Genomic DNA, 11392 nt, shown 5'->3' with positions numbered 1-11392 from the left:
GTAATAGTTCAAAAAACGTAATAGAGAATAGAAAAATCGAAACGGATCGCAAAATATGACCAAAACAGAATATAAATATATCAACGGAGCACCTGAAGAGACTACTTTGAACTTTTCTGTACTTCTAAACACTCTAAATATACAACAACATGCATTTAAGGGCTAAAAAAGTGGATTTAGCATGATATGTCCCCTTTAAATGAATATATGGCTCGTCGTGTCACTCATCTACCAGCAGGAAGTGTTCGCTTCAGCTTTATTAGTCCGTTTTGAAACAGAAATGAAAACCTTGCTTTTTATTGGTTGTGCTGATCGTGAAACTAGAGGAGCTGGCTTTTGCCCTCTCTTCCTTGCTCCAGGACTATATGTAGGCCTGAACACCCAAGATACAGTACATACTGTACAAGCACAGGGAATATAGGTCTGGCTGCTCGGCTGAGCCCCATCAGTGCTGCTAGGAATTTCACAAATGGACAGTGAAATTGCATGTGTGGGGATGGATGAGTCCCGTTGTGCTGTGTGTGAGGAAATCTTCCAAACTCCAATGGTTCTCTGCTGCGTCGGTTGCAATCGAAGTTTTTGCAATCACTGTTTGGAGCAATTCTGGATTCAGCATGGCTGTAAAGAATGTCCCTTCTGCTTCGAAGACAGTGCCAGGCTTCCTCGTAGATCATGTGAAGCACATGGTGAGAGACTGTATTTGCTTTGTGTGGCTGACCTGGAGCCAGTGTGTGCTATGTGCCACACATCTGACCTTCATATGAATCACATCATCTATCCAATAAAAGAGGCATTCAGGGATCGTAAGGTAAGCTGCTTTACCGGCATGGGATTAGATTTTCCTTTTATCCTTAATTTGCTTCCTTAACTTTGATCATGCAGATTTGTTTTTACAAGGTATTGATTGAAATCACCGGTATCTGCGCATCCAAATAAAAATCTTTTTTCTTTCATTTTTAACCTCAGGTTGGCAATATAATCTTAGAGAAAATGTTTGGAAATTGAAGGTATTTACCTTCACCTTCACTACCTGCCACCACATTTCCTGTCTGTAAACTGTGAAGAAGTCACACAGAATTGTGCTGCCATGTCAGATAAACAAAAGCTTTCAGGTTGCTGTATGTTCACTATGTCCAATTTGAAAAAATCTGTAAGATCATGTTAAAAAAAACATTAAGATTTGTGTTAAAACAACTAATTGATTATGGCTAAAAATGCTTAAGCTATACCATTATGTTCAGATTTTAAAGAATATTTGCTGATAGTCCTGTGGAGGCACGCACTGTCTTCACGAAAGTAGTTGCATATATTTGTGTTTGAAGGAGGGGTGTGGTCTCTTGACTCGTGGCTATTACCAGCAATGGCTGTGAACTGAACTGCCCCAGAGCGGGCAGACACAAATCAAAGCTTCATTTTGGCATCTCAACAGTGCAAATGTTTTTTAGGACAAGGATTGCTTAAATGAATGAATTATAAGGTTTCCTCACACATAACGTTTTCTGTGTCAAAATACTTTCATTTTGCTGTTAATTTAAAATCCTCGCAAAGTTTGTAAACTTATGGCTTGCAGTGAAATATACATTTTGTTACCATAATACTACTTCATAAATTTCAGGAATGGGACAATCTGACATCTCTAGACAGACAGACAGACTTATATTTTAAGTAACATACCTGGTAGGAGGCTTTCACTGAATCATATGGTGCACCACAGACCCAAATGTTTCCTGATGGTCGGCTCATGTTTCTCATGCCTTCTCCTGATCTATTTTGGTCCGGCGGTCATTCTAATAAACAACAAAATACTGAATTACAGTGTAAACAATATAATGTTACTGCTAAATACTTTTGAACTTATCGCATTAACCTTTAAGATGGCAACTCTAATGTGTAAATAGTGTTTAACCATTTTTCCTTGTTTTAAATCAAAAGTATTGAATGTAACAAATGATCTCAGTTTTTCCTTTTAAAGCTGATTCACAAACTAAATTTGCCGTTCATCTTTCCGGTTGTCTATTTATAACTTCAACCTGAGTCTGATTTTGGACATTGTTTTAGGTCCTTTCATTACACTGTCACTCTTTATTTTCACTGACTACTCAGACAACCAAGAATGCTCATTACATAGCTGTAATTAAATGGCTATCCAGAGTGCAAATACCTTATCACCACCTCCTGACTTAATCCTTCTTCGGGTTTGTGTGATCTGATCTGCACAGAGATAATATCTTGAATGTAAAGAAAAATTGGCTTAATTCAGAGGGGGAGTGTTTATTTGAGAATGTGCATGCTCAACACAACACAAAATTAAGAGGGACATGCCTCTGGGAGCTGAGGTCTTAGCACTTATTTCTGAGGTCAAGATGAGGTAGCATTCCAGGGATGTGGGCGGTGCTTCAGGTCCTGCCTCATCATCAAAGCGCTAAGAAGAAGAATGGCCACAACATGAGCGCATTGTGAAATGACCTTTCCTGTCCAATCTGTGGACATATACTCCGTCAGCCTGCGGCGCTGAATTGCAGACATACATTCTGTAAAGCCGGTTTGAAAGACAGCTGGGACTCACAAGGCAGTAAGGATTCACACTGCCGTCCTCTGTGCTGGCGCTGTTCCTCCATGGATCAAATAGTGGTCAGTACGGTGCTGGAGAAGACCTGTGAATCCTTCAAGGACAACAGGAGCAAAAATGATCCAGAGGCTTGTCAAGAACATGGAGAAAAGCTCTCGCTCTTCTGTTTGGAAGACTTAGAGCCAATATGTGGTGCGTGCAGAAAAGCTGCTGCACACAGAGGGCACAAGCTCTATCCCATTGGGGAAGGAGCACATGATTGTAAGGTAGGCATGTTGATGAGGGTCACAGGACTGGTCGAACCAGGGCTTTATAGTAGTAGCACATTTTAAGTACTAATATTGTATGAGAGTTATTGGATTACCCCAAATAACTTTGTTTTTCATCTGATGTTTGTAGCGACAGTAAATAATGATGAAATGTTCCAGGGTCAGTTGTATTTGGATGTTCCTTATATGGATGTTTGAATATATGAAGCAACAGGTTAACAAAAGTGATGGCAGACAAAAAGCTAATTTAACAAAACTTAACTGCACATATATATTTGCCTATCAATGTCAGTTCCCATTGACTCTCACTCGCAAATGTGACCTTGTACCTGGACATTTTCATTGTTTATTGTGTTTCATTGATTTTGATTTGTTTTTTTCTTATTATTATTCTGCTTTTGAATTTCTCTAAGTCTGATATGCTGACACAATATGTGAGAAGGGTTTTCTTTTGGCAGAGTTCATTAACATTCTAATAATAGAGTTATATATTTGGTCGGCTGTTGCTATTGGGGTCCAGAAAGGACTGAAACTTGACTCCCACCAGATTTCTGTGACGCCACATTCATTCTACTCCAAGTACTTGCTTTCTCTCAAGGCCAGAAAATCACGAGTACTGATGTAAAATAAATCTTGCGGTTGAAAAATTGTTTCCATCGAAGCTGTGAGATTTTCGATTTTGCTCTTACACCTTTTTACACCTTACGCCTTTTTAGTTTGCAGCCACTGTATTGTACAGCAATTGCATTAACATGGAATGCTTCAATGGGAGAGTATGTAGCAGCTGAACGCCTCACATTGTGCTGACAGCTTGGCCACCTGCCAGCCTGACCTTGTTTTTAAGCGCCAATGCCCTTTCACTGTCTTTTTTAGGAGGAACTGAAGAGTGCACTCTTGCCTTTGAAAGATAAGTTGCAGGTGTACAAGAAAGCCAAAATGACCTGTGAGGAAATGGCTGAACACGTCAAGGTACCGTGAGAGCCGCCAGTGACAAATGATACTTTGAGCATATCAAGGTACGGTGACAGTGATTACCCATGAATCGTGTCTATTTACAGAACCAAGCTGAGCATACTGAAAGACAGATCAAAGAGGAATTTGAAGCCCTTCACTATTTCCTGAAAGTGCAGGAGGCTGCCAGACTTTCTGCTCTAAAGGCCGAGGAGGATCAGAAGAATTTGAAGATTTCCCAAAACATTGAGGAAATGAGCAACGAAATGGCATCTCTTTCTAACACCATTAGATTGGTGGAACAGGAGATGACTATTCCGGATATCCCATTTCTGAAGGTACAAAAAATCTGTTTGAACAAGTTGAGCCAGTTTGAGGAGATATGTTGCACATCTGAATGCCTGCCAAATAATGAAACCTGCTTTCTTCAATCTTGTGTTTTAGAATTACAAAGAGACTATCAGAAGGTAAGTATGACTATTATTTTATATAGTCACCATTCAGATATTACTTTTCTTGACTTGCTTCCTCAATGTGGGCTGGGAGAAGCACGCATCTATTAGTAACACAGAACAAAGACGGAACTGAATGAGGAGGTCACCAGATCATCACATGGTTAGCAGAGAATCATACACACACGCACACAAGGAATCACAATCAAGGCACTAATTACCTGAGCAGGCACATTTGGATTGTGGGAGGAAGTTGAAGGGTAAAATCCCACACAGAGAGCTTGCAGACTCCTTGCAGTATCCAGTTCAGGTTCATTACCAGGATATTACACAGTCGTTGTTAATCTACTAACGGCTGAAACATTTTTTCAGGACCTGGCGAAAGTCGCTCGATCCGGCAATGATTTCTGATGCTCTGATCAATGTGGCCATGCACCTGGGCTCTCTCAAGTACAATGTGTGGGAGAAAATGAAGAGTGCAGTTAAATACAGTGAGTTTCTCCCAACAGCTTGTGATCATTTTGTCTAATCTTTTCCTCTTAAACTAAGCTTCCGTTTTGCTCTTCCTTCAAGACCCAGTGATTCTTGATCCCAACACAGCCGCGAGCTGTTTCATCATCTCTGAGGATTTAACAACTGTGCAAAACTCTACTCAAATCTTCAAGCTGCCCGACAACGCCGAGCGATTTGACGTCAGTGCCGAGATGCTGGCTGCTGAGAGTTTTTCCTCTGGACGCCACAGCTGGGACGTGGAGGTGAACGAGAACAACTACTGGGTGGTGGGAGTCGCCAGCCAGGCTATTAACAGGAAAGGGAAACATGTGCTGACACCGGCAGAGGGATTCTGGACTATACGGTTTCGCAATGGAGAACACAAAGCCTGCACAGCGCCATGGGAGCCGCTCAACATGACCAGAAAACCGGAAATTATAAGAGTGGTTTTAGACATGGATCGAGGCAAGGTGACTTTCTACGATCCCCGAGAGAGAAAACCACTCTATGGTTTCACAGAAATGATGGCATCCGCGGTCTTTCCCTACTTCTGCACGGCTTGCAAAGAGCATCCACTGAAGGTTCTGCCTGCGAAAATAATAGTGTCAACGGACATTTAAGTAAACTTGAGATCTCACTTTGCCATCGTTTGTATAAAAATTCTTAGAGAAAAGTGAAAGATATCTAAAGCTTGCAGTTTCTTTTTGCACGAGATGAATAAGATTATTGTGACAGTTCAATAGTCACATCGAGAGGTTTTAAATAGATGACGTGAAACACGTTTCAAATATTTAATTTGAGTTACAACAAAGGAAAGGTCCCCTGTGAGATCAGCGATCACAATCTTTACATCTATATATATTATTACACATACAGGATGTGTTACATAGAATGACAGTCGTGTATCTCGGCTTTGCATGACAGAGAATCACCACTTTGATTTCCACATGTGAGCTGCTTGTTGAATAGAGCTTTGAAAAAACATTAAATGGACCCGGAGCTTCATAAAAAGGCACATACAGTAAATATTGTTCATGTTTTTCTGAGGTTTAAACCTGAAATGTGAGATTAGTCATCTATTGCATTTAGACTTGGACTATTCTACAGTTAGTGTTTAAACTAGTAACCACTTATACTGCATGATGAAGTGTGGTTTCTGAGCCGCTTTGAACACCCCCCCCACCCCCAAAAGAAAACAGTAGTAACACGACTGTTTTGTTTAAACCTTTGAAAGAATTAAGCTTGCAGCATATTTTATAAATGTGTACATACCCAGTAACAAAGTCTGACTTGACACTACCCTTTTAATACCAACCATTAATGTAACATGTAACTTGGCTGAGTGAGATATCCACTCATTGTGCAGTGATGCTCAAAGGCTTCATGAGGTGTTGGTTTAATACTCAAAAACGAGCTATTAAAGTAACAAATCCCCTCACATCATGTACTGGTGTGTTACTTACACAGTGTTAAAAACTTCATCTGTAACAGTACTGTCTATGTAAGTAGGTTTTTTCTTCAACTGTTTCCTGAATGGTTAAAATCCAGCCAACACTGCCATGTTCACACAGTACTCTCTCCTTCAACAGCACCCGTTACATTGAGACACCCAGATTACCCCAGGATAGCCACCATGTCATAGAGATATTCTGCCCTCCACTATAGCATTGTACAGCTCTTCATCCACGGCTTCATAACGTGCAGCTCTCGTATTCAAAAAGAGGATCTGGTCAGTTGTGAGCCGTGGGTCGAATCCTTCCCTCTGGAGTCTGGTTTTCTGGATTTTGAATGTACCTATATAAGAATGTTGAGATACACAAAACAGATTAGAATTTGTTGATAAGACACACATTTTTCCTAAAATCGATAGAGAGCAGCAATGCCACAGTTTACCAGTGGTGTCTACGTGTGGGGAGATTCGCAGGAAAACAGGCCGGGCATATGATGGCAGAACTCGCTGTATATTCTGCATGAAACTGCTGCAGTCAAAACTTCCTGCAGGGTCTGCAATGGCAGCCATGCCAGCTTTACCTTCCACACCTGGGGTGAAATATGAAGAGAAATGTTTAATCGAGTACAGCCAAAACAACGTGCGTAAAGAAGTTATGGGCTCCATCTGATGCTTAAAAGGTAAAATCCGTAATATGAGTTTATCATGAATATATATAATAAGCAGAATGAGATATTACAGAGGTCACATTGTCATTCCCAGGACGAGTTTGTACTGTGCTGCTGGTTTGCCTTTCAAAACAAGTTTTCTAATTTGCACCAACTCATCTAGTCTTGTAATACAAGTAGTCAACTGAAGATGGCGTATTGATTCACTCAAAGAAGCATCTGCAGGAATATTTCAAACAATAGTTAAAGCTATTGGTGGCTACAGAGTGATATAGTTTTCGTAGTAAACAAGTATGCACCATTTATATGAACTCTGGACAAACTACCAACCGAAAAGAAGAGGCAAAAATCCCCCCCCCCCCCCCCCAAAAAAAAAGCCCAACCCTAGAAGGCCGGAAGAACGACTCAAAATCATCAACCAACAGAAGCATGACTCCAGTTTCATGTCGTACTCCTTTAAGGGAATTAGGGTATATAACGTAACTTTTTCTTTCCATTAAAAGAAAAACAATATGAGGTAACAATCACCTGCCACTGCCACGCCGTACACAGCCACGTCAGTCTGGGCCAGAAGATTGCTGAGGATTCCCTCCACTTCAGTGGTGGAAACATTTTCTCCCCGCCAACGGAAAGTGTCCCCGCTGCGGTCCCGGAAGTACATATAGCCCAAGTCATCCATCACCAGCACGTCACCTAAAGAGGAGGAAAAGAAACCTAAGCTGTCTAATGATTTTACTCACTAAAGATGATTCATTATTTAGAATACTGATGCTTGGGTTAAGTGTTTCTGATCTTTAAAAGGTGCATTAACTAATTATAGACATAGATTCAGAAAGTTGAAAAAAAAGGGTAACCTGATATATATGCAGTGTCATTTTTCCTGAAGACATTGTTAGCTATTTTCTTCCTTGTAGCGTCCTGGTTAGCATAGCCATCAAAACGACGTAATGGGTCCTGCTGGTTGATGCGACCGACAAGAAGCCCCGGCTCCCCTGAAAACAGGGGGGAGTCGAACGACATGCTTTTAGAAGATCAAAATAGTTAAAAGTGCTTAAATGCGCCAATCAAACGTAATCATTGCAGCACTTGTATTTGTTACCAGGGCGGCAGGGCACACAGAGGCCCCGGCTGTCCCGGACGAGTTCCATGGTTTCCTCGTCAACCCTCACCAGACGGATGGGATACACATTGGGCAGAATGCGACTGTTGAACCCGCAGGCTCCCACCTGGCAGGACAGAACTAGCTAGACTCTGATCTAATTCATATTCTTTTAATGACGGCAGAAGAAACACAGTCACTACCGACCTTGCCGTCCATGTTGGCAATGCTGCAGTTGCACTCAGTCGCTCCGTAGAACTCGCCGATCTGTGCCACCCCAAAACGCTCCGTGAAGGCTTCCCACACGCTGGGACGCAGTCCGTTCCCCACAGCCAGTCGAACTTTGTGGCCTTTCTCAGATGGTCGGACTGGCTGCGACAGAAGGTAGCGGCAAATTTCCCCAATGTACTGCACCACCTCGATAAGAGAGACACACAATTGGTTTTATAGTCTTCGATCTCATCAAAATAAGCACGTTGGAATATTTCCCAGGCATAAGTTCTTACAGTGCAGTTGTACTTAATGCAATCTTCCCAGAAGCGGCTGGCAGAGAATTTCTTCTTCACAACCACAGTGAGCCCATGGATCAGACACTGACCGACTCCAATAATATTGCCTGAGAATGAGAAAGTTTGTCTGAAAGATATGCAAGCAAGCAAAAATGATTGATGAAAGTTAAAAAGCTTTGTGCGTACATCACATACCTGCTGAATGATACAGAGGCAAGCAGTCATACACAATGTCATCAGGGCGCATGCGGAAGGCAAAATGACCAAATGCAGCAATTCTGTAGTAGCTGTCGATCGACAAGGGATGAAATGCTCAATTATTCATCATTTGCTTTAGAGTAATTGCATGAACTCAAATGGAGGATGTTGTTTGTGAGTGATTGGTGAAGAACACATACCGACTGTGTACCACAATGGCTGCCTTGGGCAGTCCTGTGGTCCCCGAGGTGTAGATATAAAAAAGGCGGTCTGGTGAAGAGAAAGAAATAGATAACTACAACTGCAAAAAGCTATTTTATGATGCAAACATGTCTTCAAAGCAATTCATGAGCTTTTGCTTTCAGTACAAGACAAAACTGGTACTTTACTGTCATTCAACCTCATGTTTATCTCTGAAAATAACCAGCCACAGTTGGTAATGTGAAAATCTCTTCCTAAAAATTGAAACAGCTCAAATAGTCTCCTTCTCTGATTGAGTCAAACATTTACTGGAATATATTTGAAGTTCAGTGCAGTGAGAAAAATTCAATTAATGCCATATACATTTATGAATTCACAAATGACTACAAATAAGGCAAATATATAGAATAAGTGAGAACTATTGAACAGTGTCCTTGAAAAACAATTACTCAGAGTGAGAGAGTTAAAGGAGAGGCAACACACCCACCATTCATGCCTTTAGGAGGGTTACAAGGCGAAGGGGCCTGTGTCGGTGCGGTGGCTAGAATCAGGTCAAGAGGCTGAGCACCCAGACTGGCCAGATGTTCTGCACGAAGATCTCCCGTACAGAACCGTACCATGGACTGGCTGAGGTTGGAACTGACCTCGAACATGGCTGATATTCAGACGGAGAGGGAGAGGTCAAATCCAGACGCCTGACAAAACTCTCCTAATTTCCAAAGAATCAGCTGCACATCTAATGTTGTGTAAATGTTGCTGCAACAGTAAAAGGCTTCCAGAAGTGATTTTATAAGTAGGGTCTAAAAACAACATGTCCTATTAACACAAGATAAACACAGTTTGTCTTTTATATAGACTGAAGTGTACTGGTAAAGTTGAGTGTATTGTGTGATGTCATGTATATAATGATGATACGACATGACCTTTTTCAAATCAGCTGTTCCTTCTTTGTTCTTACCATCAACTAGCTCCGCTCCAAACACTATCGCCCGTGACCCTGACACCCCAATGCAGTGCAGAAGAGGATCACAGCGGAGGCTGAAGTTGATGAGTGCAGCTTCCACCCCAACCTTGGCCAAACCCAGCCAAAGTGCCACCTGTAACGGCCTACTTTCCATGAAGAGAGCCACCACATCTCCAGACACCCAACCTTGACTCCTTGCCCAGTGCGCCACTGCATTCGAGAGCTGGTCCAGCTGGGTGAAGGTCCACGTTTCCCCTGTGGCTTCATAGATCAGCGCCGGTTTATTTGGGTGGAGTTTGACGGTCTGCGCGAAGATGGATGGTATGTTGCTTCCGGCGCTCACGTAACGCCACAGAGCCATCTTCACTCTCAGCAGCACATACAGACCACTGGTGGGGAGAGATGACAGCAGACATGAGCAGTGCAGGGATGCTGAGCATCACTGAGGTATTTGCACACATCCAGCTTACTTGATGTCTCTCTTGGCAGTGCGTGCTGCTATGTAGAAGTACTTCCAGCTTGTCGTGCCCAAATACACACCAAGGCCTGCAACCAGACTCCAGGGCCAGGACACCCCGATAAGGCGCAACAGTCCCATGGACCCCAGAGAGGCTGAGACACTCGCCGCATTGTGCATTCTTGTCACGGAGTAGAAAGACACAGATGGGCTTTTTACAAAAGAGTGGGCTCAGGCTTAAGCCTGCATGGCTTCTCCTCACAAGGCTGAAGTCCTGTAGTACAGCCTGGTACACCCAAGTACACATTGATAACTTTTTAAAAGTGGTGAGTAACAATCACATTAAAAGAAAAGAAAAGATAAGTCGACAGTACAACCATCAGAGACGAATGCAGTCACATCTAAACAGTAACCAAACCAGTCGCTTAAAGTCACATATGAAGTGCTGACAGCGGGAACTGTTCATTACAACTTACCTCCGAGTCCCTGAAGCGCTGTAACCTTTCACCCGATAACCCCACCGCTCGGCTCTACTTGACACGAAGTTTCTTTCGCGGAATCTATCAATATCTAATGTTTCTCCCGCCCGCCTGGAGAGATACACTATAGCGAGTTTTTGTTTGTTTCAACGCAAAGTAGTAGTAATTTTGAAGGGTTGCCGCAGTTTCACTACCGGCTACTGCGTGGTTGTTGTAGTTATCACTTTACTCACAAACTTATATATTTAAGAAAAATATCAGACGTACTTTAGCGCGTCCTGGAGGCTGGCATCTACAGAGAAGCGTTCATAGCGTGTGCCCGAGTGGCATATGCAAGATATTTGACAGCGAAATGAGAATGGGAGGAATGCAATGTAGTGTGAATCGATCTACTCTCTGTACTCCATATTGAATACAGTTAGAGCACGAAGCACCGCCCCCACGGGTGTGAACCCGCTCATCTATTGGTTGATCAGGGAGTCTGTCAAACTGTTCTCAATTCTGATTGGATAAAATTAACCCCGCCTACGTCACCAACCACCAGATTTGCAGGTGCTTGCTGTTGAAAACAGAGCCGGCACAGACTGTCAACTAAATGTAGAAGAATGTAGTTCAACCTGTTTCACTGTTCTTC

General features: G+C 42.4%; 2 protein-coding genes across 6 annotated transcripts; one reads left to right on the top strand and one right to left on the bottom strand.

The window, feature by feature from the left end:
* Positions 1-390: 390 nt before the first annotated feature.
* trim35-13 (tripartite motif containing 35-13) lies at positions 391-6304 on the top strand. Of its 2 annotated transcripts, none has more exons than XM_080487862.1 (6): positions 391-808; positions 3712-3807; positions 3897-4127; positions 4234-4256; positions 4614-4732; positions 4815-6290. In XM_080487862.1, the coding sequence occupies exons 1-6, from the start codon at positions 470-472 to the stop codon at positions 5351-5353; spliced, it is 1347 nt and encodes a 448-aa protein (XP_080343988.1). In that variant the 5' UTR covers positions 391-469; the 3' UTR covers positions 5354-6290. The 2 variants fall into 2 exon arrangements, with proteins under 2 accessions (XP_080343988.1, XP_080343987.1); XM_080487861.1 differs by lacking the exon at positions 391-808 and adding an exon at positions 2267-2835 and having other exon boundaries at positions 4815-6304.
* On the bottom strand, positions 5511-11201 carry slc27a1a (solute carrier family 27 member 1a). 4 transcript variants are annotated; one of them, XM_080487849.1, is made up of 14 exons: positions 11026-11172; positions 10756-10869; positions 10293-10460; positions 9817-10211; positions 9346-9513; positions 8858-8927; positions 8655-8746; positions 8457-8566; positions 8158-8367; positions 7951-8077; positions 7706-7843; positions 7380-7544; positions 6627-6773; positions 5511-6527 (listed from the first exon to the last, which is right to left on the bottom strand). In XM_080487849.1, exons 3-14 carry the CDS (start codon positions 10457-10459, stop codon positions 6370-6372), a joined length of 1947 nt encoding a protein of 648 aa, XP_080343975.1. In that variant the 5' UTR covers position 10460; positions 10756-10869; positions 11026-11172; the 3' UTR covers positions 5511-6369. The 4 variants fall into 4 exon arrangements, with proteins under 4 accessions (XP_080343975.1, XP_080343973.1, XP_080343974.1 ...); XM_080487847.1 differs by having other exon boundaries at positions 10756-11201; XM_080487848.1 differs by having other exon boundaries at positions 10293-10565; positions 10756-11172.
* Between the last annotated feature and the right edge of the window lie 191 nt (positions 11202-11392).

This window comes from Lipophrys pholis (genome assembly GCF_963383615.2).
Source record: "Lipophrys pholis genome assembly, chromosome: 19".
Lineage (NCBI taxonomy): Eukaryota > Metazoa > Chordata > Actinopteri > Blenniiformes > Blenniidae > Lipophrys > Lipophrys pholis.
Note: the sequence above shows the minus strand (reverse complement) of the source record. Positions and strands in the feature narration are given on the sequence as shown.

Excerpts from the sequence above, each read along its gene's own strand:
- trim35-13 (XM_080487862.1), top strand. The coding sequence starts at position 470 with ATGGACAGTGAAATTGCATGTGTGGGGATGGATGAGTCCCGTTGTGCT. Across the intron at positions 809-3,711 it reads AGGCATTCAGGGATCGTAAG|GAGGAACTGAAGAGTGCACT; the intron begins GTAAGCTGCTTT and ends TGTCTTTTTTAG. Across the intron at positions 4,733-4,814 it reads GAAGAGTGCAGTTAAATACA|ACCCAGTGATTCTTGATCCC; the intron begins GTGAGTTTCTCC and ends TCTTCCTTCAAG.
- slc27a1a (XM_080487847.1), bottom strand. The coding sequence starts at position 10,459 with ATGCACAATGCGGCGAGTGTCTCAGCCTCTCTGGGGTCCATGGGACTG. Across the intron at positions 10,212-10,292 it reads ACTGCCAAGAGAGACATCAA|TGGTCTGTATGTGCTGCTGA; the intron begins GTAAGCTGGATG and ends TCTCCCCACCAG. Across the intron at positions 6,774-7,379 it reads GTACGGCGTGGCAGTGGCAG|GTGTGGAAGGTAAAGCTGGC; the intron begins GTGATTGTTACC and ends ATTTCACCCCAG.